General features: G+C 40.5%; 1 protein-coding gene across 4 annotated transcripts in view; it reads left to right on the forward strand.

The window, feature by feature from the left end:
- Window positions 1-486: 486 nt before the first annotated feature.
- DAW1 (dynein assembly factor with WD repeats 1) overlaps window positions 487-25624 on the forward strand; it is a 30490-nt gene continuing 5352 nt past the window's right edge. Inside the window, exons 1-10 of one of the 4 annotated variants that reach the window (XM_034782115.1) lie at window positions 487-806; window positions 2590-2662; window positions 5741-5885; window positions 10927-10985; window positions 11740-11862; window positions 13233-13332; window positions 16089-16196; window positions 17399-17505; window positions 22766-22868; window positions 25315-25429. In XM_034782115.1, coding sequence (XP_034638006.1) covers window positions 545-806; window positions 2590-2662; window positions 5741-5885; window positions 10927-10985; window positions 11740-11862; window positions 13233-13332; window positions 16089-16196; window positions 17399-17505; window positions 22766-22868; window positions 25315-25429 — 1195 coding nt within the window. In that variant the 5' untranslated portion in view covers window positions 487-544. Of the gene's footprint in view, window positions 807-1539; window positions 2502-2589; window positions 2663-5740; window positions 5886-10926; window positions 10986-11739; window positions 11863-13232; window positions 13333-16088; window positions 16197-17398; window positions 17506-22765; window positions 22869-25314; window positions 25430-25624 lie in introns of those variants that run through there. The other 3 variants (XM_034782114.1, XM_034782113.1, XM_034782116.1) reach the window with 3 other exon arrangements.

The raw sequence follows: 25624 nt of genomic DNA on the forward strand, positions 1-25624 counted from the left end.
AGGTCTTTATTGCCTTCTGTGCCCAAATGTCTTGGTGCAGAAAGACAGAGACTAAAAGCTGAACAGAAAATGCCCTTTAAGGTCTAACTAACCCCCCGGTGTATTAATACGACGCTAGCCATAGCTTTGGGGGATGCTGGGGGCGCGGCTGCACTTTGGTACCGTTTGTGTCCTACAAGGAAAAGCTGCGGGGAGTCCGTGGGTGTAGCGCTGGGGCTCACGGGCCAGGCTGGCGCATGCTGGGGCCCGTGTGCGCTCCCCGTGCTGCGCTGGGCGGCTCCGCCGGGGGGTGGCGCGGTGCGATGGGGCTCCTCTCGCTGCAGGACAACTCCGGGCTATGGATCAAGAGGGTTGTGTGTGTGGCAATCTGGGTGCGATGGGAAGCAGGAAATTCCCTACCGTGGAGGCCGGGCTAGCACCGAGGGCGTAAGCACCGTCAGGGCGGCTGGGGCTGGATTCCCGCCCCCGACACGCCTGTGGGGCAGAGGCCCGGCCCGCGGATCCCCAGCTCGTTGCTCCCCGGGCTCTGCCCCTCCCCTCCCGGATGTGTGCGTGCCCCGCGCGCAGCCCAGCGTCCCAGGCACAACCGCATGTTAACGTCCCCTGGCGCGGATCGGGGCCGGGAGGGGCCGCTCTAGTCCGGTCCCCAGAGCGCTCCCCCGCCTCGCCCCGCCGGTCCAGCCGCGCCTGCGCACTGGGGCGAGTCTGTTTGGCTGGTTTCTATGGTAACGAAGCCGGCGCTTGGGTTTCGGCCTGTGGGAAGAAGATGAAGCTGAAGCGGCTCCTGCTGCGATATTACCCGCCGGGTGCGGAACGGGGCGGGGGGGCACAGGGTGCTGTGGGGAGCAGAGCCCCAGGATGGGGGTGGGGCAGAGAGGGGTGACTGGGGGGGAAGAGCCCCAGGATGGGGGGAGGGCGGGAGGGCAGAGAGGGGTGACTGGGGGGAAGAGCCCCAGGATGGGGGGAGGGCGGGAGGGCAGAGAGGGGTGACTGGGGGGAAGAGCCCCAGGATGGGGGGGGGGCGGGAGGGCAGAGAGGGGTGAGGGGGGGGAACAGCGCCCGGGGGGCGGCGGCTGGGGCCGAGTGGTGCCGACGGGGGGGTGGGTCGGTGGGAACAGAGGAAGGGCTCAGTGTTGTTGGGATGGGAGGAGGAGATAGGAATGAATGGGTAGCAGAGGAGGAGCACAGGACTGTGGCAGGGCTGTCTGGCTCCAGGCTGCCTTCACAGAAACCTTTGTACTTATCATCTCTCCTGCTATGAAGATGGTTTAGCTATTCCCTCTGCCTTTTATCTAAATCTCCTGAGCAATCATTTCTGTGCCTATTCATGGGACTGTTATGTATTATTTGTATTGCTGTAGCAGTGGGACCCTTAATCATGGACAAGGACCCCACTGTACAAACGGAACAAAAGATGGTCCCTGCTCCTAAGAGCTTAGCCTGTCCTGTGTACCCTGACTCTCAGCAGCTTTGCTGTCTGATCATCTATTGCAAAATGTCTGAAGGGGAAAATCTTCTCAGTGCTGTTGGTTTTTTGCTTTTGCAATTAAAAATATTTGTATTACTGCAAATTTACATAATGTGCAGTTGGGGACATGTTTTCCCCCTTCCCTAAATATTTCCAATGACTGCATAACAATCCTGAAGAGATTTATTACCTTAGCTGCAGGAGGTTTTGAGTCATAACATAACTAAAGGAATGTTGTAGACTAAATACAACCCCCTGTTAATTCTGGTGTAAATATACCAGTATTAACTGGGGTTTATACCACTGAGCCCAGTGGAGTTACACCTGTGTCAAACTGATGTGAGAGAAGAACCAGCCCCCAGGGAAACGGCTGCAAAGTAAATGTAAACCTATTGTAGGAAATTCAATAATTACAAATTTGTGTGTGTCTTATCAAAGATAGTCATGACAGAAGCATTGAGGTAATATGCGGTTTACTATAGGAAACAATCTTGCCAGGAATTTGATAATAGAATAAAGTTTGGTGTCAGTCTGTTTAGGAACTTTCTTTCTTTTCTTTTTCTGGGATCAACTTTCTCTAATAAATAGTTAAAAATGAAAAATAGAGATAAGCGAGGAGGCTCAGAATGTCAGGAAAGGATAAATCCTTCTGCCAAATTAAACATTTGCTCGCAAACCTGGCAAAATGCCCAAGTAGATAAAAATTCATCTAGAATAGCCCTTTCTGCTGAATGCCAGATAGCAGAGAATGCTCTAAATATCTTCTTTAAACAGGAAATGATGTGGCCAAATATCTTAATTCTAAAGTTCAAAATACATCTTTTAAAAGTGCCAGAGTCTACCCAAACCTGGGTATGCAATTTTATGTGCAGTTCTGCATGTAGACTTTTGCAAATAGAGACGTTAACATAGCAGATGCACTCATGCACTCTGCCAATCCCAAAGAAAGAAATGATGTCATCCTGATTCTGATTTTGATAAGAATGATGTAAATCAGGAGCATCTCTATTGAAGTCAATGTGGTTATATCAATGTAAATGTCAAATAGTATGCACCCCCCCCCAAAAAGCCAGCTGCCATGATGAATTTCTAATTTAGAATTGTTTATTGTTTCTTCAAAGGGATTATTTTGGAATATGTTCAAGGTGGTGAATTGAAGACCAAATCCATAGATTTACTTGATCTCAGTCCTGGGTAAGTATTATATTATTTTAGATAGCAGAAGTATACCTTATTTTACACGACAACTTAATAGTAGGTTATGTACAACTCTGTTCAGTTGTTGTAAACGTGATTTGGGACAACCTTTTTCTCTTATGGGTTAACTTTTGTTCTCTTAATATTTCTAATTATTTGAGGGCATTAAGAAATCCTACATTCTGACTGATCATTCTGCTGTTGCAATTCTTGATGCAGTATCAGGAGGTGGAGGTGGGAACTGCTTTTGTTTACAGACCTGTCACATCAAGGCACGTCCACAAACTGTGGTTACCAACCAGCAAAAATGCAGAATTTTCAGGTGGCACAAATTGTAATGTTGTAATTAACAATATTTAGCACTTCTGTACAGTAGCACCTTTTATCTTCAGAATGTTTCTCATCAATGGGCCTGATTCTGCTCTCAGTTACACTGCTTGAAATCAGCTGTACTGAAGACATTTGAATTACACTGGTATAAATGAGTTCAGATTCAGTCTCACTAATTAATTAATCCTCACAACAATACTGTGAGATAGGTAAGTAAAATACTATTAATAATCTAGATGGGTAAACTGAGTGCCTGCTCTTGTTGAAGTTAATAGGAGTTTAGCCAGTGGCAGTGGGTCCTATGGAAGAAAGGTGTATGGCCTGATTTTCAGAAGCGCTGAGCACCCGCAACTCCCACAGAGGTCAGTAGGAGCTGTCAGTGCTCAGCATCTCTGAAAATAGGGCCATTGCTATGACTACAAAGGAAGTCTGTTTCACAGCCAAGTTTAGAGTGAAGATGGGGGGGGCTCTTGGATAACACAGGGGACATGGATATCCTTATCAGAGGCCAAATGGAACCTAACTATGGTAGACAGTTCATCAGGAGCTGCAGCTCAAAAGGGTGGAAGACACCAGCCTGAAGATCTGTTTCTTCTGTGACGAGTGTGACACACTCACCACAGTGATCAATTGAAGGAACATAATAGTTTGGCAAGGTATCAGTCTGCATTAGACGTCGCACTAACTGGGAGAGTTCTACTGGATGTGATTGTGAGGAGGTAGAAAGGTGCTCCACAAACCCATGCACGAGGGGCTATTCACCGTTCTGGTTGGTAGTTTTGCCCACTGACCTTCAGGTGATTTGTGCAATCTATGGTTGAGTGCTAGCACCTCTGTGTGCCATTGAGTCCTATAGAGAAGATAATCAGACTTCATGCTGATTCAAGCCATTTCCTCTCCCACCTGTTTCAGTTGCTTCAGGTGCCTCAGATCATTGTTAAATCTGGTGGCTGCCAGGCACAAGAACTAATATATTATGAGAGCCAAGGGCCATATTACGTTGCTGATGGCAACTGTCAGTGAACTAATTGAAATCAGCTGACTCTGTCTGGAAGTGGTGCAGAGAGAGAAGTCAGATATGCCCCAGCACCAGTAAGGAGGACACCAAAATCCACAAGATTCATTAGATTTAGTCCACAAAGAAATAAGACATGTCCAGTGCTGATATTGGTAGAATAGTGTCTCAATCGAAACACATGAATTGATGGGTAGGGTGGCCTGCACATTCATAATTTTCACTCCAAACTCAAAGATAAGGCTGAGCAGATGACTGAACGTCTGGGAGCTTTTCTCAATACTCTGAATAAAATCCAACAAGTCACATTGCTTACAGGAAGATATAGTTGTCTCATCTGAGCCAAGATCAGCATACACATTGTCTAGAGAAACCCAGCTGCAAAATCTCCTGTAGAACCTGATGGTTTATACACCAAATACACCAACAGAACGTTAAGCCTACCCCGGGACATATGGATTTCTTACAGCAGTAAGAGCTGCAGAATTAGGCCTTAGATTTGTGAAAACATGTAAAAATAGTTAGATTTTATAAACATGATTTCTGTTTGTGAACTTTAATCTTTTGTTCATTTTGTTGCCCCTTTTTGACCTGAGTGACTAGTCAAAGTTTGGGGCCTTGTAGGTTATTCCAGATGAGAGAAGAAATTGATGATGGAGTCTGGTATTTTCTTTGGTGCAATCTTGTTTATTTACAAAGAATGTACAAAGTCCTTCTCCGAACACAGGAGGAATCAAACCCTAAAGGAATAGTTTCTTAGCATACAGGCCCAAGCTTCTTTCAGTCACCACCACCAAACTGGAATCTCTCCAGGCGTCTCCCAGAGCCTCAATGTGCTTCGAGACTGCTGCTTGGCATTTCTTGCTCTCAGAGATGGATTACAGTTTTGTGGGGCCCTGGGCCAGAGCAAGTCCCTCCCTCCCACTTCTGCCTGCAGCCCCTGCCCCCTTGGAGTCCTCTAGTGCTTCTGCTGACGAAATGGGGTTGGGGCGTGGGGTCTTGCCCCGCTCCACCCACCTGGTGCTCCAATTGGCCGGGACCCCTGGGCATGGGCTCCATTGGCTCAGTGGCTAATCTGCCACTGCTCGCTCTTCCTCTGAATCTCTCAGTTTCTTGTTGCATCCCAGCTAGTTTCTTCCACACCCACCCACAAACACTAAAACAATACCCAGTGGAACCCTCCACCCACATAGTGCTAGTTTCTGGGCAGGCTTCATATGCTTTGTTTTAGGTGTAGCCCTTTAGCTGTCTCTTACAGCTATCTTAAATGAAAGGCACATTCATACCCATCAGTTTCAAATGAGGATTTAACTCAGCCCATAACAAGGTTTAATCCTGTTCATAACAATATTGTTGCTGTTTGTTGGGCTTTTTACCTATCAAGAGGTTCTAGCTTCGATTTAAGACTAAATTAGTGTTAAAGGTTGAAAGTGTCATTTGGGTATTAGCTGTATTACACCCTCTGTGGAATCCTTTGAAAAGTGAAGGGTGTCTGCAAAACTACAGTTTCAAAAAGTCAAATGTAATTTTTTTTCTGAAAGATAAAAAATATATTAGAAACCAGTAAAACATATTTAAAAGTATTTATATTTTGGTTTTGCTTAAACTTATTCAGAATAAAATAGCAGTGTCGCATCTGACTGCTTATTTTCTCACTCTCTGTAAGTAAATAATGTGTTTATCGTAACTGTTTGCCAGTGGATGATGCATGTTTTTTCCATCCACTCTAGCACAGATGTAGGCGCCTTAGTAGAAGAAATCCGAAAAGCAGAACCTCTCATCACAGCTTCGCGCAAAGAGCAGGTCATACATTTAATACTAAGGTTACAAGAGAAGCTTGGGCAACAAGAAGACCACAAGTTCTACCTTTTTAAGGTACGAGGCATGTTGAAAATAATTTCTGGGTCTTTTCTGATCGCAGTTACACTGTTGTAAATCCAGAATAGCTGTGCATCAACATTAGCTTGAGGCCATGTCTACTCTGCAGCCTCTACAGCAGCATAGCTATGGCCCCGTCCCTATGCTGCTGTAAGCCTGTGGTGTAGGTGTAGACTACAGTAATGGAAAGGGCTTTTCTGTCACTGTAGTGATTCCACCTCTCCAAATGAGTGGCAGCTACCTGTCAGTCTGGCTGTATTAATGCCAGGGGTTTGACTGGTGTAGGTATGGTACTCAGAGGTGTGGACTTTTCACATCCCTGAGTGCTGTAAGTGTAGACCAGGTATAATTGGACAATTGAGAACAGAATTTGGCCCTACAGAATTCTCCATAACGTTTGCACTGCTCTGGCAGCGCAAACGGAATTGAATCTGGATCTGTCTTGCCTGCTGTGGGTTCTTAGAAATGATCTCAAAATTGTGATTATCCTGTTAACTTTCCCATTAATAATTAGTTTTAAATAATACCAGTATCTCCCAGCCCTAGTGAAAATGTTATCTTTGCAGAAATCCTAAGGCTGGAGAGTAAACGGTTCTTAAGCTGCTCTTTCAGCCAGGTCTATTTTGAGGTACAAGAATTGTGGTTGCTAAGGCATAGGTCTTCTGTAGAAATGTAGTTTCTACGTCTCTCATGTTCTTCACCTCCACTTGGTCTTTTTTCTGAGTATTTGGAATTAGTAGTTTATTATTTTGATTTTTTTTTTGTATTGAATAACTTGTCACCTTTTAAATAGAAAAGGTTAGAACAATGTTTTTGTACTTTTGCTACATACAGCACCTCGGTAAATTTGCTTTAAATAACCCAATGTTTTCCACAAGTCACAAGAAGAGGATTGATTTAGCTGTACTTTGTTGTAAATGAGAGTCAGTAATAGAATTTACTTCCCAAATGTTACATTTTTTCATCTGCAATAAGCTATTGTTGTATCTTCATCATATCAGCAGATGGCAGTGTGCAACTACAAAAAGATGTTGGTCAATCATATACTAGAGCAGGGGTCGGCAAACTTTTTGGCCCAAGGCCACATCGGGGTTGCACAATGGAGGGCTGGGTAGGGAAGGCTGTGCCTCCTCAAACAACCTGCTCCCTATCCATCCCCTCCCACTTCCCGTCCCCTGACTGCCCCCCTCAGAACTCCCAACCCATCCAACCCCCCCCTGCTCCTTGTCCCCAGACACCCCACAGAAAGAATGAATTTGGTCTTTGCTGGGGACACTTAGTGGTTGATTTCCCTTATTTAGCAATACAAGAGCCAGGCAAATCTGATCAGCATTGGCTCATTTCCCATCTCTGTCTTCTTTGCTATTTCCTATAATTGTGATCATGACTTTGTGTTAGACAACCAGCAGAGTAGCATGCTACTGTAGCAACTGGATAGGCATTTGAGATTGTTCTATGGCCGTGGCATGCTGCATTGTTCTGGAGATTTATCTCATGGACTGCTGTAGCCTATATTACAATACTGATACACAAATTCCCTGATATCACCTTAGGGTTTGGCATTTTGCACAGGCAACTCTCATTGACTTCAGATGGGTTCTGCAGATGGAACAGTTACGTCTCTGGGCTTTTAACAAAAAAGGGCTTTGATATTTGAAAAAATGTTAGGATCTGAACTTGAACATAAATCTTTCTAACATCCTCTCTCTCAGTTGCTAATTGTCAGATACATTTATGCTATCACAAGGAGTTTATTTCTCACTACCAGTGCTGCCTGCATGGGGCCTTAAGAAAGCTTGAGATCAAATCTCCATATATTTCCATAATTATTTATGCTAATATGCATATATTTATATACTTGCGGGTGTTTGAAAAAAAAAACAAATTATTCTAATTTTCCACATCTTCATGGCCCATTTCCACTGCAGCAACTGTAGTGACAGCTCTCTCTACTTTCCCTGAAGGGCAAAACCTCTCTAACTTGTAAGTAGCTTCTCTCTCCCTCCTTGAGCAGTTCCAGAACTAGTTCTCCTCCATTTCTGTCAGTTCCTCCTCTAAGATCTCCAAGCCCCCGTCTTCTCTGCTCTGTGACAATATTCTGCCCCGTCTTATACTGTTTCCATTTTTGCCCCTCTTTATCTCTGCCTCTCCATTTTCTCTCCTTAGCTGTTTGCAGTCAATGCTCTGCCCACAATTTCCTTATCCTGTTCCCTAATCTTCTTTTCTATATTGCTTCTCTTGGGGGCTCTCCCTTCTTCAGATGGCCCATTCATTCCCTGCAAGTGTCTATGCCATGGAAGGGGTGAGAGGGAATCCGATAACCAGCAGAGAAAAAGCCTAGAGGCAACTGGGAGGAAAAGCTATTAAAAAACAAAGAAACCTATGGCTGGCTATTGAGATAGACAGAGGAGTTAGACAGAATCATAAGAAGCCATAGATAACAGCAGGAAGCTGGAGGCTCTGCCTATATGCCAGAGATTAAGTAGCATTGCTTATTACGCATTTCTCCTCCTTGGTCCTGCAGTGACATTCTAATTGCTCATTTGTGACATCCCTTCATTTCAATGTCAACAAATGGTGTGGTTTTCACAAGTAAGGTTATGTGTAGGGTCCTACCTAATTCATGGTCCATTTTGGTCAATTTCATTGTCATAAGATTTTAAAAATAATAAATTTCATGATTTCAGCTATTTAAATCTGAATTTCATGGTTTTGTAATTTTAGGGGTCCTGGCCCACAAAGGAGTTGGGGGTTGTAAAGTTATGGTGGTGGTGGTGGTGGTGGGTTTGCGATACTGCCACCCTTACTTCTGGGCAGCTGGAGAGTGGCGGCTGCTGGCTGGGAGCCCAGCTCTGAAGGCAGAAGTGAGGGTGGCAATGCCATACCATCCACCCTTACTTCTATGCTGCTGCCTAAAGAGCTGGACCCTCAGTCAACAGCTGCCACTCTCCGATACCCCAGTTCTGAAGGCAGCAGCATAGAAGTAAGGGTGGATGGTGTAGTATTGCCACTCTTACTTCTGTGTCGCTGCTGGCAGATCACTACCTTCAGAGCTGGGCACCTGACTAACAGCCACTGCTCTTCAGCCATCCAGATGTGATGGCAGCACAGAAATAAGGGTGGTAATACTGTGACCCCCGCCTAAAATAACCTTCTGACTCCCCTGCAACCCCCTTTTGGGTCAGGACCCCCAATTTGAGAAACGCTGGTCTCCCCTGCGAAATCTGTATAGTATAGGGTAAAGCACCCAAAAGACCTAATTTCATGGGGGGAGGCCAGATTTCATGGTCCATGATGAGTTTTTCATGGCTGTGAATTTGGTAGGGCCCTAGTTATGTTGGCAGTATATAATAGGATCAAGCAGAAGCTGGCTTGTAAAGGATAAAAGTTTTATTGAAAAGTAAGTCATGTATAAGAATAGCCAGAGAAATGCAGAAAGTTGTTGGCAGTGTAACTTAATTTATTCTTAAATATAGTGGCAGATTGATTTTAATTTGGCATTATTAATAATTAGGGCCCTACCAAATTCACGGCCATGAAAAACGCATCATGGAATGTGAAATCTGGTCTTTTTGTGTGCTTTTATCATATACTATACAGATTTCATGGAGAAGACCAGCTTTTCTCAAATTGGGGGTCCTGACCCAAAAGGGAGTTGTGAGGGGGGAGTCACAAGGTTATTTTAGGGGGATTGTGGTATTGCCACCCTTACTTCTGTGCTGCCTTCAGTGCTGGGCGACCAGAGAGTGGTGGCTGCTGACTAAGGGCCCAGCTCTGCAGGCAGCAGCGCAGAAGTAAGGGTGGCAATACCATACCATGCCTTCCTTACTTCTGTGCTGCTGCTGGCAGTGGCTCTGCCTTCAGAGCTGGGCTCCCAGCCAGCAGCTGCTGCTCTCCAGCTGCTCAGGTCTGAAGGCAGCACTACCGCCAGTAGCGGTGCAGAAGTAACGGTAGCAGTACCACAATCTCCCATACAATAACCTTGCGATCCCGCCCCCCCACAACTCCTTATTGGGTCAGGACCCCTACAAGTACTACACTGTGAAATTTCAGAATTAAAGAGCTGAAATAATGAAATTCACGATTTTTAAAATTCTATGACCGTGAAATTGATCAAAATGTACCGTGAATTTGATAGGGCCCTATTAATAATTATTACTTATTTAATAAATCTTTGCATATAGTACCATAGGTATGTCTGACAGTTTATAGAAAGAATAAAGACAAATTGTCTCTGATCAAAAGATCTTACACGGTGTGTTTGAAAAGAGTTGGTTCCACAATCTAAATGATCCAGGCAGTGGCTAGATTTGAAATCTCTCTGAATTTCATCCTGACGAGTTTCTCCGTTCTGACATCTGCTTTTTAGAAGTTCCACCAGTGTATTTCAAATCAGCAGTGATAAGACTTTTATTGTGGTGAACCTTTGGGTGTGGAACTCTGGCATTGCCTCTCTCTCCCCTTTTTTTAAAAACAATGTCTTACACTTGTTGAAAGCATCTCACAATGTAAAAGTTAAAATTATTTCTTGCAAGTGGATGCAGTGGTATGTAGTATATGACTTAACAGCAAACACCAAAGAACAGTTGTTGGAGCACCTTTCAAGGAAGCCCTCACTCATGGTCAATAAGGGCCATTTATTTCTCCCACCACTCCTGAAACTCTTAGTGTTCCTTCTCTGTTCTCAGAGAAGGCAGCACACAATGAAATACAGAGAGAGGACAGCTCATTCAGGCCTTATGAACACTGAGGATCTGCTTCAATCACAGCCATTTGTGGCCAGTCAATCAGTAGCGTAACTGCACCATTGCAATTCCTAGTGAAGACAGAAATTTTCTGCATGAATTCTATAGTGGTAATTGCTCACACATGCTTTCTTCTGGCTGGGGGTTAATGTATTACCGTCATAACTGCTCAGCTAGCATGACTAAAATGGGAAGAAAATATTGAGAAGAGTAGATATTAGGCTAATTCAAAAACTCCTAGTAATTTGATTTTATTTGAAAATGCACCAAATCTTAATTTTCCTGTATTTCAGGTGCTTAGGGCACATATATTGCCACTGACCAATGTAGCATTTAACAAATCTGGTTCCTGGTAAGTTTTCATTTTTAAATTCAAAATGCATAATTACTAATGGAAAATTTTTTTAATTTGGAAATTAAATAGTGAATTTCAGTGCTCATATCTATCCTGCAAACAAAATCCTTTTGTGTTATGATTGTATCTAAGCAGATGTAAGCATTTCACGTACGTGGATTTCAGACTTCTAAGGAAAAACCCAGGGGGCTGCAAAAAATGGTGGTGTGATTCAATTGGTGGCACTCTCCCCTCTCACATATGTTGGTGATAGCTGCTGTATTCAAGCAGGATTAGCAGAAAGAAACACACATTATAGTAAAGTGAATGTACTGAAAGTGGGGTGAGGCTTCAATATAAGTGGAGTGCAAGTCCATTGAAATACATTTAAGCACTTTGGGACTTTCACTGTAAGTGAAGTTCAGTTGTAATTGACTTAATTGTTAGTTTATTAGGCTGTAACTATTTTTTCTCTGTAATCTCTTCTAAAGGAAAGCCTAGCTTTTTAGTAGCAGAGAATGCATTGAGCACTGGTAATGTTATCTTTTTAAAAATATAATATTTAGTAAAATTTTGGAAATTGCTTGATTTAGAATCTTTGCCATGATCAATATTCTCATGGATGCCATGGAATGCGGGAAAAGCATTTAGGGCCTGATGCAAAGTCCACTGAAATCAATGGAAAGACTCCCCTTGACTTCACTAGGTTGTGGACCCAGGTCCTGAGAAAGTTTCTACTCTTCTGTAACTCATTTATCTTTCTTCATTTTAGCTTTATCACTGGAAGCTACGACAGAACATGCAAAATATGGGACACAGCATCAGGAGAGGAGCTACGTACATTGGAGGGACACAGAAATGTGGTCTATGCAATAGCTTTCAATAATCCCTATGGGTAAACAGGTTTTCAGAGTCTTTGAGACACCTTCTAATTGCCAACATTGCTATGTTGCAAATATAGTTATCATATAAACTTTAAAATAAAATAGAGTAATGACAGCTTGTGTTGCTTTAGTTAGAGTCATAACATAACTAAAGGGATGTTGTAGACTAAATACAACCCCCTGTTAATTCTGGTGTAAATATACCAGTATTAACTTTGAGTGGTTTATCAAAGAAACAGACTTATATGGGGAGTTCCATGCTATTGGTCTTCCACTCTGTTAGGTTTAAATACAAATTGGGTATGGGATGAGTCCCAAGAAAGCCAGAGGGAGATGCTGTGTACACACATACCTACTATACCAGTCATCTAAGACAGCGTTTCCCAAACTTGGGACGCCACTTGTGTAGGGAAAGCCCCTGGTGGGCCGGGCCAGTTTGTTTACCTGCCGTGTCCGCAGGTCCGGCCCGATCGCGGTTCCCACTGGCCGCGGTTCGCTGCTCCAGGCCAATGGGGGCTGCAGGAAGCGGCACGGGCCGAGGGACATACTGACCGCCACTTCCCGCAGCCCCCATTGACCTGGAGCAGCGAACCGCGGCCAGTGGGAGACGCGATCGGCCGGACCTGCGGACGCAGCAGGTAAACAAACTGGCCCGGCCCACCAGGGGCTTTCCCTACACAAGTGGCGTCCCAAGTTTGGGAAACGCTGATCTAAGAGATCAGTGGTTGTTACTGAGGTGCAATGCCAATGTATATGAAACAACTTTGTAAGGCTGCACACATTCTGTGACTTTTAATAAGTCTATTTGGATGTTCATCAGATGGTCTAGTCTGTGGTGTAAATTAGAGTGGTCAGCTTTGCATTGGTGGACAGGCACAAACCTGCCCCAGTGTACTAGGGAATTTGGCCCTGTCTTTTTAATTTGAAAATTAAATAGGCTGCAAAGAAAGAATGGCGCACCAGCAAATTGTTTGTTTTACCCTTAGTAAAACTTCAGTTTCTAAAAGGTGGTGTTGCAAGATCAAATAATCTGGCAGAATGCATCTGCGAGCATTGAGGGAATTTACGCTAACACAGCTACTACATCATGTCCTCCCTCTCACATTGATTTTGGTCTGACGCCTGGTGTGGAAATGGGACAGAATGACTTTGTAGAGTGATGTACAACTGACCCAAGGAATGCAAATCTCTACGGTGCCTGCCACAAATTTAGTCATCAAATATATTGCTAATCTCTAGGCTTGTTCATGAGATGATTTGAAAAATATACTGCTTTGGTATATAAAGGATCATGTATTTTTGTGAATTCTTCAGTTTCTCCTACTGCCTTTGAATTTTTTCTTCTTTTTTTCTAAATAAAAGTGACTATTTTTCCACTTAGTGACAAGATTGCCACTGGATCTTTTGATAAAACCTGCAAATTATGGAGTGCAGAAACAGGAAAATGTTATCATACCTTCAGGGGACACACAGCAGAAATAGTGAGTATCTGCATTACAATATTAAACCTTTGCATCCAATTGTATTTTCATATCCAGTATAATCTCGATTTTCCAGAATTTAATAAGTCAAACCACTACTACTTTATAAGAGGGTCGTTTCCTCTGATGTTTGTTAATTACACTGAAAAAAATTGCTTGATTATCCAAAAGTTCTCGGTGTCATCTAGGACCTTGGTATAATCAAGATTGTCTCATAATGGTGTGTCTTTACTAGGGTGGGGTGGGAGAGCTTCTGCTCTTGTATTCAAACTCCCATGATGCTAAAACTCTACTGTTTTAAAAACCTGCATCTAGATCTTTGTAATTAATAATGTTAACTTTCTCCCTATTCAACACAGTGTGTATATAGCCTTTCTCTCTATCCAAGTTGTGGGTGTCTTGAGGCACTGGCTGCATGGGAGAATTGGATCCTAAGAGACTCTACTTATGTATGCTCGGGACTTATGGGACAGCTTGCAGCATAGAGAGCTAAAGCAAAGAAGTACCCATCTCTTAGAAACATAGGAATTACCATGCTGGATCAGGTTTATGATCTATCTCCAGCAGTGGCCAGTGCCAGATGCTTAAGAGGAAGAGGCATGAAACCCAGCGATAGGTAGTTATGGGATAATCTGGCCCCCTGGGTAATCTCCTCTTAACCCCTATTATGTAAAGGTTGGCTAAAGCCAACCTAAAACTCTTGTTTAAAATATATTTACTACTATAATTTTGGGGGATAGTCTCGATATCCAAGTAAATGTCCCATTGTTTTTTGAATCTTGCTAAATTCTTGGCTTCAACATCAGTCTGTGGCAATGAGTGTCACAGTCTGATTATGAATTGTGTGAAAGTACCTCTTTATATCAGTTTTGAATTTTCAGTTTCACTGAATGTCCTCTTCTTTATGAGACAGGGAGAACAGAAGTTTCTGATCCACATTCTCTATACCATTCATTATTGGTACATTTTTTCCATCTTCTCTTGCATTCTGCTGTTGTCTGTTCTGGTCCTGTTGCTCTTCACTCCCTCTCTCCCATGACTCTAGCTATATCACTCACCTAGTGGAGAGACAGATCAGGTCCTGCCTGGCTTAAGGACCTATTCTCTCTTTGTTCTACATGGCCCTTTAACATCATTCCCGCCTGAATGAATGTTTGCCCCTTTTGTCCCATTATTACAATGAACTGAAGTATCACACATCATGAATGCACTGCTTGATGTCTGTTATGCCTCCCATTGGAGAGCATTTCTTACGCCTTTGAATTCAGTGTAACCTCCAGGTATAGCTGTGTACTCTGGGAGGTCTGTAGAGCCTCCATGAACTAGCAACAACAGAGGCTACTTTTTTCCTGCACTGACCCATATTGATCAAACTATTTGAGCATGTACAAAAAGGCATGCCATCAAGGAATAGAACAAAACACTTTGTATCCAATTAGCAGAATATAATTCAAATAATTTATTTTTATCTCTAATTGGTTACAGTTTCCCTCTTTTGCCAAATGTTAAGAATTATTTTTGACTATTTAAAATTTGATATTTTTAATTGATTGCATGTTAGAAAATTTCAGTTATGATTTCTCCCATAATTTGTTTACATTTTTGAAACAATACCCTTGTTTTTCTGGAGCGTGATTTTTCTTTTTGATTCTTATGTTTGGCTTGTAAAATTATATGTACTAGAATACCACACTGAAACACTCAGATTATATTTTTCTATAAAAATTGCCTTTTGAGTTGTCATTCAATAGAGTAAAAAAGTATAGAAACTATGTGTGCATTGTAGGTGCAGCAGTTTAATTTGTAAGTTGCAAAAGTGAAAACTGGGCCTGAGAAGTTGCTGCTTTGCATCAGTGTACAGTAGCGTTGGTATGTCTTGAAGTGATTTGTTTGTTCTCTGAGCGTTTTGAAATGATTTCTCTTAACGTGAATGATCTGATTTTTAAAAGTGTCTCAACTCTGTCTCTGTCTTTGTGCCTACAAATCAGGTAATTAGATCTCTTATGGCTTGATCAGTTTCCACTGACTTCAGTAGTAGTTGGATCAGGCCCAAAATGCTATGAATTGTACCTGCAAATAATTGATAAGAATTATACCTGCAATATCAGATGCTGTTTCTCAACTTCAGGCCCATAACCTTCAATAATTTCTAAAAGAGTAGATGTTTATTACACATGAACTGCTGCCACATGTCTATGCTATGTAGATTTGTTCAATAATGAAAAATGGAATATCATAATTGAAAATGCAACTAAGTTCCCAGCAAATGTTTTCCTTTTTCCAAAGACATTTGTGTTCCTCATTAGAAGAACAACCATATCATATAGTTACTGAGGACTGGAAGCTGGCTACATCTGTCATTAGTGTGAGGACTGAGTTGGGGACTTTGTTGCATTTTTGCTCAAATATATACCTGTAATAAAAATGAGGCTGTATGTAAAAAAGGCTGTTTGAATATAGGGTTGGCATATGTTCCAATAAGCCTTTTTTAACACACACAATCATTTTTAAAGCAACTAGTTAGTTCAGTCCAATAAGCTGTCCTCCAAAGCTTGTGTGGTAAGGATTTTTTGCTTCTCTAACGAAATGTCTAGAAGGTACTGCTCTGTAACATTATTCAAGTGCCATGACTGTATTTGTAAGTCACAAACTGTTAAATTGTACTATTGCTGTGTTTTCAAATACAGATCCTGACCCCAGTTAGTTTTCAAAAAATTCATAGGAAGTTTATTGTTTCCCCAATGTTTGTGTTACAGGTTTGTTTATCATTTAATCTTCAAAGCACTCTGATAGCAACTGGAAGTATGGATACGACAGCCAAACTATGGGATATCCAGAATGGAGAGGAAGTGGTCATGTTAACTGTATGTTTGCAGTCTTTATTGTTCTGAAGGTGTTTGGTGCTTTTTTAGTTCCTAATTGAATTAGATGGGGGTATAAATAGACTTCTTAATCATCCATTTCAGTATTTGCAGGCAAAGAATTTCTATTACTAGCTGAGTCACTTAGTGACTATAGTTAAATAATTGATTAAGAAAACATAAAGGGAGTAAGAAAGCTATAATACTTTATTAAAATAATAAAAAACAGTTTAATCAAATGTCAGATTTTTCCAATTCAATGTCACTACTGTCCTAGGCCAGAAAATATTGCTGCTCTCATTAACATAGTTTATCATTATAAGTACTGAACTGTAATTCCTTTGCAACTCTGAGACCTAATATAAAGTACTATAGTATAAAGTAACTTCAAAAGTGTTAATGCCTAGGATTATAGCTATAATAGCTGCATCATTCATCTTCTGCATGATGTATGTAGAGAATTCAGTCAAGTCACCAAGTGCATCTAGAGTGCGATTTCTATTCTCTGTATTTGGCTTGCTAGGATTCCACTGTTTAAATATTTCTGCCTAAATGTTTAAAGTCACATCCACATCCCTTTCACAAAGACTAAATAAGGGGCAGCGCGCAGGCTGCCTCTTTCGGTGTTCCTGGCCCATGGGGTAGACAAGGGACATTCTCCTCTTCACCCTTCTCTGCCTCTGAAGCATGCCTCAGGGTGGGGGAATATAGAGAGGGAGCAGTAGAGACTGCAGTTGTCCTTGGCCTGTCAGCAAGAGGCTCCATATGCCTTTTCTCTCATGCACACACACAAGAAGTGACAATTTGGCCCTTAGTTTATTGTAATGAAAGCATCCTCTCATTTAATGGTGAATAACTACTGTTCCATAGAAATTTGATATGAAAAAGACCTATTAGATCACAATTCTAATTCATTTCCCTGTCATTGCAGGATTGTTCCCAGTGTTCTATTTGCTAGTACTTAAGTGGCATATGATATTAAATGTTGTTGTAATATGGGCAGTGAGATTATACTGTGGAATAGTCAAAGTTATGGAAGACTAGACAAGAAACAAGAAAATTCACTACATTGTCAAGGAGGTGGACTATATGGCCTAATGGAAACAATCACTTCCGTCATTTTGTATTCCTACTGTACAAACTAGGTATTGGACCTAAATGTATCATTTATATTCTGAAGTACCTTTTTATTAATATTCTCTTAGGGACACTCAGCAGAAATTATTGCATTGTCATTTAATACCACAGGAGATAGGATCATCACTGGCTCCTTTGACCACACAGTTGTAGTGTGGGATGTTGGCACTGGCAGGTACTAAAGCATTCATAAGGTTGTTTTTGTATTGTGTGTTTTAATGACATCTTAAAGGGGCACTGTCAAATTCTAGGGCTTACAAATTCTAGACTTTCCAATTGGGCTTTGGTTTTTGGGCACACCTGACCTCACCTTTACTTTTTCTCCTGTGACCTTTGCTCTTCTGAGTAGCCAGGATACTGAAATATGCAAAAAAACTTGCTCTCCAAATTCTTTAGTGTATAAGAGGCTTATATTTTTTTAAACTCCACCAGCTCACAAGAACTGAGCCATGCAGGCAGAGTAAAGGGGCCCTATATTTGTTATTAATGAATCATCCAACCAGGAAAATATAATCCGTGTTGAAATACTTGGTTTGGGAATTGCTACATTTTATAGAAGCAAGAGACAGTTTTAAAAAAAAGAAAGGTGTTTTTAGGGCATGTTAAATTATGAGCAGTCAATCTTGCCAGTTTCTCCTTAATAAATATAGAGAATGATTTTCTTCTCACTCTGGTTTTACACCAATGTAAATCTATTGACTTTCAAGGTCAGTTAAGTGAGAGGAGAATTTGACCCTCTAATTATGGAGTTCAAGATTTTAAGATTATCATGCCAGTAAGAAGGGTCACGTCTTCATTTAATAATGGCTAAAGCATTTGTGTAATTTAATGTGAATGGCTGAATACTGGCTGGTTAATATTGTTCTCACGGGTCCTCTTATTTTTTGAGCTGAGGACTCAGTATAAATAACATTTTGAAACAATTGTCCAGTTTACTGATAAAGGTGACTTGTTGTTAAGGTAAACGTTCCATTCCATTTTCATGGGAGATTTCTCTCTCCATGAAGTTAGATGGAATATCTCTAAAATTAGCATGCTTTGGAATTATTAAAATGAAGGGCGAATGTGTACATCACATGGATAGGGTTGAAATAACAAACATGATGATGTAACATCAAGACCACAAAGGCCATTTAATCTCTTCTGGGAGAAAAAATAATATGCATATACTAAATCATTTAAGGCCTGATCCTGCAAAGTGCTGAGTACCCTCTGCTCCCAATACAAAGAGTTGAGACTCAGTGCCTCAGGCTCAGATGCACTTAGCACCTCACCGGATTGGGCCCTTTGGCAGTAATGTTATTGTGTTCAGTTTTTTGTTATTGCAGATATTTTTTTTGAACAGCTCTTTCTTCCATCTTCTTCTTGTTTGATCCTGCACTGAAGTCAGAGTCTTAGTTTTTTAATGTTGCATTCTTTTTCTGCAGAAATGATTGAAATGTTACAGATTCAGCATTGTGACTTTACTTCAGGATCAAATAGCAGGAGATGGACTGTGAAGGAGGAAGCTCTTATTTAAACACCAGTAGTTCTGGTAATTAGTAGTGTGGAAAGAATTAAAAAATGTGAAAGTTGAATGGATTGTTTTAGTCTGATATGCTTGAAAAATTTCCCCAGGATATAAGTCACTTGTGAACTTACTGAGTGCTCTCATATCTCTGAAACACGTGCAGTCCCGCTGGATGTATCAGAGTAATTATTAACATTAATTATTGATCTCCGTGGAATAACATCAGCAGAAAGCAGCTACAGAAGTGAAGTTGAACCTGCTAAGAAGTGATTGATACATAACTTGTCATTAGGCTAGTGATAACTAGTGAAACATTCACCAGTGTGCGTAGTAGATTTATGACTTATCTCCTATGAATGTTGCAAGCACCAGAGAGTGGCATGATCATACAGCCTTTAGAGGTGTCAGCAGTAGCTGGCAGTATTCACTAGAGCATGTATTATTATTAGTAGCAGCAGTGGTAATCTAGTTTATTTTGTGTGGGCTGCAGTCACTAGAGGGCAATATAGTCATGCCCTCCTGTCTAGGTCTGGTATCTTATCTATTAGAGGGCAGTGATGCATATGTATACTATTAAAGGAGGACAGACGTACACATTTAGAATACTGTTAGCGCTGAGCTAATAATTTAACTATGTATAATGAACTCAGCTAATTTTGCCTTTCTTTGTGCTTGAGGAATATACATAAATAGATCACATTTTCTTCAAGGCTATTTTATTTGAATATGCTCTGGATTTTTTGTGGAGTTTGGTTTTTATTGTAGGGATCATGATTACGATATGCTGTATTTGATACTGGATATTCTAAATTTCAGTTGTTCTGGTTAGTTGTGATTGGTCCCAATATTGCATGGTATTGTTTCTGCTATCTGACTAGCTGGGCATACTTTATTATCCTGGGGAAAATTTGAAGATGGAACTAGCATGTTGAATCCCTAAAGGAGACATAGCAGATAAACAGGATTAGGGAGTTTTAGAAAATCTTAAACCTTTAACTTTGATCCCCATAGACCTTTTCCATGGGCAGATTCCTAGAAAAAAATTAAAATTTTAATTTAATTACATTTTTCTCTCATTACAGTCACACAAATGTACTTGTGTGCATTGTCCTAGTTAGAGCCAGTTGAAAAATGCCAAATATTTTTTGTGGGAAATTTCAAAACTTTTTTTTTTCTTTTTTTTTTTTTTTAATTTTCCTCTGAATATTTTTCAGTTTTCTGACAAAAAACTGAAACCAAAATGAAAATTACTATTTTTGGTTAAAAAAAAATGGTTTTCAAAAACAAAAATGGATTTTTTTTTTCTGAAAATGAAAATTCTTACCAAAACCTAAAGATTTTTACTGAAAAAAATTGGTTTTCATTTTTTTGTGGAAAAAATACAAACCCATTTTTTATCAAAAGAGTTTCGATGAAAAAATTTCAACCCGCTCTAGCCCAAGCTGAGAATGGTACAGTCAGAAACTTGTCTGGCCCATTTAAATGCCTATAATTTGAGTTTGGTGAGGGACTATGAAATCATTGTGCAACTGCAATGTTAATAGTCAGTGTCCCATCATACAAAATATACCATTTCTGTTGTGAATACTTGAGCATCCAAGCTTAAAATTAACTGTCCAGGAGCATTTGTGCCAGTAAATGTGGCTCTAATGTTCATGAAAGGTGAGCACAAAATGGGTAAGAATGAAATTTGAATGAAAATGTTTTCATGCAATTTCGCCAACTCTGATTATTATATAGATTTTTCCTAATTGAATTGCTGACAAATTACAGTTTATGTGAAATATGTTCAAACATTCTGCTATTTAGGCATCGAATATATTGCTGTATTACATGTCCATCCCAACTGGATATGTATACAAAAGTTTGAAGCAACCACCATTCTTCCTCTGTGTTTGTAAAGAGAGACCTTGACCCTGGTTGGGGTTTCTGGGTGCTGCATAACAAAATAACAATAGTACAAATGGCCAAATAATATGTTCATAAAACCAAAGTACTCCCCACCATTTAGTTATTGTAAAAAGGTCAGCATAATCACAACAGAACAGGAAACGCATAATTAGGAAATAAATAGAGTAATCTGTTAAAGGGACACCAATGTAATAGGTTTCTTTTGTTACAGTAAACAAAATTGGATTCAATTATTCAGAAGATTTGCTTTTGTGAACCTTTCATTTAGTGTATACAATAATAGAGGCCTCTCTCTTTCTTGTCTAATCATTTTAAAAAAAAAGAATATTCTGAATTACTTACCAGTAGTTTCATTTTGTTGCTTGTCTGGTCATTAACTTGATTAATTGTTAAACCTGTAGATGTTTTCTATTAACAATAACGTGATATATCCCCTAATTTACAGGCCCTCTAATATATTTATCAATAAATTTCTTCCAGCGCTCAGTGCTTTATAGCCCCCATTAATCTAGAATGGGCATTGATGGCTAATTACTCAGCTCAGTTTAGCAAAGCTGTCTGAAGAGTTTAACAGATTACTAGTGTTGCCAATTTTATACATTTGATTAAATAATGGATGGTCTGGATCACTACAATGGTTGTTCTTTTAGTCAAAACAGGGTCTAAATACAGTGGAGTCCCCACTAGTATTTGGATTGTGTCATATAGAACCTGATCTTGCACTAATTACACTGGCAAAACTAACAATGATTTAAATGGGAGTTTTGTGCACAATTGGGCTCATAGTTGTGCACATTTTGGCTTTTGGTTTTTATAGATTTTTGTTTCCTTCTTTGGGAATGTCATCTGCAGAGATTTATATTTATTTTGTTAATTAAAATATATATTAATAAATCAGCTATTTACTATGGTGCTCTGAAACATTATTTTTAAAATGATTTTTGGAGATATGAAAGTGACAGTGACCGTACTAAATGTATATACATGATTACATTGTGTTCCTTTCACAATACTGTCTATTCTGAACATTACAGCTATTTTTATCAAACATTTTTAAATACAAAAACCTGCCTCCATTTTTTTATCAAGGGGATTCTCAAAGAATCACTTAACTCTTGATGTGACCTTTCTTCTGATGCACATTTATTGAACCAGAGCATATTAAAGAACGACATAAACAGAGAAACGTAATGGCTCAGAGGACTAGTGATGGGACATGGAATTCTTTACCAATAGGTCACCAGCTGGAATCCAGCCCTGGTTACAAGTGATCAAAAATTGTGAAATGAGCCAGTGGGTTACACTTGAATTTATAACAGACATATCCATTTCACTAAATGTCTCCCTTATTGGTAGGCTCAACAGAGCAGCTCAGATTTATTAAGAGTTTGAAATCTATCGATTTGCTCCCAATTCATCAAGTACTAAACACATCTTAACTTTTATGTACTCCCTTAAATCCTGTTGACTTCAATAGCGCTTAAACAAGTGCTTAAAGTTAAGCATGAGCTTAAGTTCCTTGCTGAATTGGGGTCTCCCTGAGCTACTTCGTTCAAGGTCATTGATGAGACATGTTGTCAGAGCAGTGAGGAGAAACTTGCTCTATTTCTGTCTGGGCTCTACTTGCACTGTGAATGAATAGAAGACTTCACTAGTGTTGCCAGTCTGCTACAATTTACTAGGTCCAAATTCTTGTCAAAGATTTTTCTAAAGGAGAAAGTAGTACAAATGGGGCTTCTTTCCACAGTACTCCTAGCCACTTTCGGTATAAGAGAATGGAAATGGATGCTGATGTGCCACTAGAAATGCTGAACCAGCCTCGCTCTGTTTTAGACAAAGTCAGCCAAACCCTGCTCACCTAACACCAGGGATTTCAGTGACTAGTGGATGAGGCAGAAAGGATTTGACCCATTAACTATACTATCATTCTAGCTTACTTATGAACATATACCTTTATACCTATCTCAGTTTTGATGCAAATGCACAAATATGAATTTTAATTCTCTTTTGCTAGGAAGTTGCATACTTTAATAGGTCATCGGGCAGAAATTAGTAGTGCACAATTCAACTGGGACTGCTCTCTAATTGTTACGGGATCGATGGACAAAACATGCATGGTAAGATAATTGGATCTTTACAGAAACCTCCTGTATAGTCTGTCTGTTGCTATTCATGTTACACAACAAATAATTCACTAAGATTTCATTTAGGACACAATGAATTCCTGAAAAAAACAACAAAGAGTCTGGTGGCACCTTAAAGACTAACAGATTTATTTGGGCATAAGCTTTCGTGAGTAAAAACCTCACTTCTTCGGATGCATAGAGTGAAAGCTACAGATGCAGGCATTATATACAGACACATGGAGAGCAGGGAGTTACTTCACAAGTGGAGAATCAGTGTTGACAAGGCCAATTCAATCAGGGTGGATGTAGTCCACTCCCAATAACAGATGAGGAGGTGTCAATTCCAGGAGAGGAAAAGCTGCTTCTGTAGTGAGCCAGCCACTCCCAATCCCTATTCAAGCCCAGATTAATGGTGTTGAATTTGCAAATGAATTTTAGTTCTGCTGTTTCTCTTTGAAGTCTGTTCCTGAAGTTTTTTTGTTCAATGACAGTGACTTTTAAATCTGTGATAGAATGACCAGGGAGATTGAAGTGTTCACTTACTGGCTTGTGTATGTTACCATTCCTGATGTCCGATTTGTGTCCATTTATTCTTTTGCGGAGGGACTGTCCGGTTTGGCCAATGTACATGGCAGAGGGGCATTGCTGGCACATGATGGCATATATGACATTAGTGGATGTGCAGGTGAATGAGCCCCTGATGGTGTGGCTGATGTGGTTGGGTCCTCTGATGCTGTTGAATTCCTGTACTCTTTGTTATAGCTGCAGAAAATCTTTGTAACTTATTCAGAATCCATTTTGTATAATGAACCTTTTAACTGACTGCTGGTTTGTAGCAGTCTCCCAGTAAACTGAAAGGCAGGCCTTGGTGTTCCATTACAACTAATTTCCTCTAATTTGTTTCATAAAAAGAGAAAAGATTGTCTTGGGGTTGAGGCCCTGGACTGTTACTCAGGAGATCTGTTCTCTGCTTCTGCTCCAACTTCCTTGGTGACCTTGGGCAAATCACTAAGGGACAGATTTTCAAAACTGGCCTGTAGTAATGAGTGCCTGTGATTTTCGATGCCAAATTTTAGAAATCTGTGGCCTGACTTTCAGAGGGGATGAGTAGCCACAACTCTGAACACTATAAAAAGCAACAGAGTCTCCTGTGGCACCTTTAAGACAAACAGATGTATTGGAGCATAAACTTTCGTGGGTGAATACCCACTTCGTCAGATGCATGTCTGAACACTATGTTGGTCTTAAACTTTCTGTATCACACTCTCCATCTGTAAAATGGGAATAAGGCTGTATCACTTCTTAAGGGTCAGCTGCTACCAGGAGAAGCAGAAGTCATGCTGATAATTAAGAGGGAGGCACAAGAGGCAGTGTGGAGAGAGATGTCCTCTTGATAGATCCTCAAAATCCATGTGATCTGGGTGCCAACCTACCTGCTTCTTTTGTGATAGGGGAACTTGCACCCTGGCAGAAGTTGAAGGAAACTCCACAAGAAAACCTTATGGAGCTTTCTTACCCATGTGGATTTTTTGTGTAGGTTCATGGTTTGTCCCATATTGAACACAGAACTAAAATGAACAGGGATTTTAGTACTGGCTATATTAAAACAGGAATACAAAAAATAGCTTGGGCAGTATTATGAAAAGCCTGCCATTCTGTCTGACTGCTGAGAGCCTTTTTACTACCTGCCTGAGAGGAGCACATGTGCTAGGTGCAGAAGTGAACTAGTTTGGTTAGATTCACTTACCAGATCCTGCAGATCCTGTTCAGCAGATTGCATATTAGCTACCTTGATAATAAAGTTCTCTTGATTAGCTGTAAATAGCCACAGATGTTCTGTCTCTCTTTAAGGTTGCATATGCAGATTATAGCATTTCAGATGAAAACTGGTTCTTTCCCCACATATGAATTCTCTCTCTCATTCTTTTCTGCCAGTTTTTGGAATTCAGTGAATTTACTCACAGGTCCTTGGTGTAAGAATGCATTTTTTGTAAATGACAAATTATTTAATTAGTACATATCATTCAGGAAAGATCTGACTATGGGTAGTGACACATATCAATTTGTAAGCAGGAACTTCCCTATTGATTTCAATAGAGAATTCTGCTTAAGTGATATCACATTAAACTTGTAAAAATGAAGCACAAAATTTAACAGACATGCAATATTTCCTGTGCATTACACTGGCTAAGCAAATAAATTTCCTCTCCACTGGTTTAAATCCAGGGTAGTCATGCAATAATACATTTATTAAAGTATTACATTCTGTTATGCACTAAATCAATGCATATATGATTTGTATGTAATCAGTCACAATACTGATTGACTGACTATATACACATCTAGCAATTCAAGGCAAAATAAATAGTAAGTTTGCTTATGATTGCCTGTAATTACTTGGATAGGGTTTTATTTATTGCTTTTTATCCACATGCAGCTGTGGAATGCTGTGACCGGGACACGTGTGGCAACTTTAACAGGTCATGATGATGAAGTATTAGATGTGTGTTTTGATTATACTGGCCAGCGTATTGCAACTTCCTCAGCTGATGGTAGGTGAATTGATCGGGGCTAGCACTGTGTTTTCATATACTGGTAGCTGAGTGAATGTTAGAGCAGCCCTTAGGCCTCTGGCTGACCCCAAGAATAGAGGAACGCAGTGGTAGCATAAACATTACTTTGCCCTTCCCCTCTGCTTCTGTGCTGGGTGCCGCTTGGCCAAACCCAGAAAATCTGGGCTAGACTAT

The sequence above is a fragment of the Trachemys scripta genome, chromosome 9 (genome assembly GCF_013100865.1).
Source record: "Trachemys scripta elegans isolate TJP31775 chromosome 9, CAS_Tse_1.0, whole genome shotgun sequence".
Taxonomy (NCBI): domain Eukaryota; kingdom Metazoa; phylum Chordata; order Testudines; family Emydidae; genus Trachemys; species Trachemys scripta.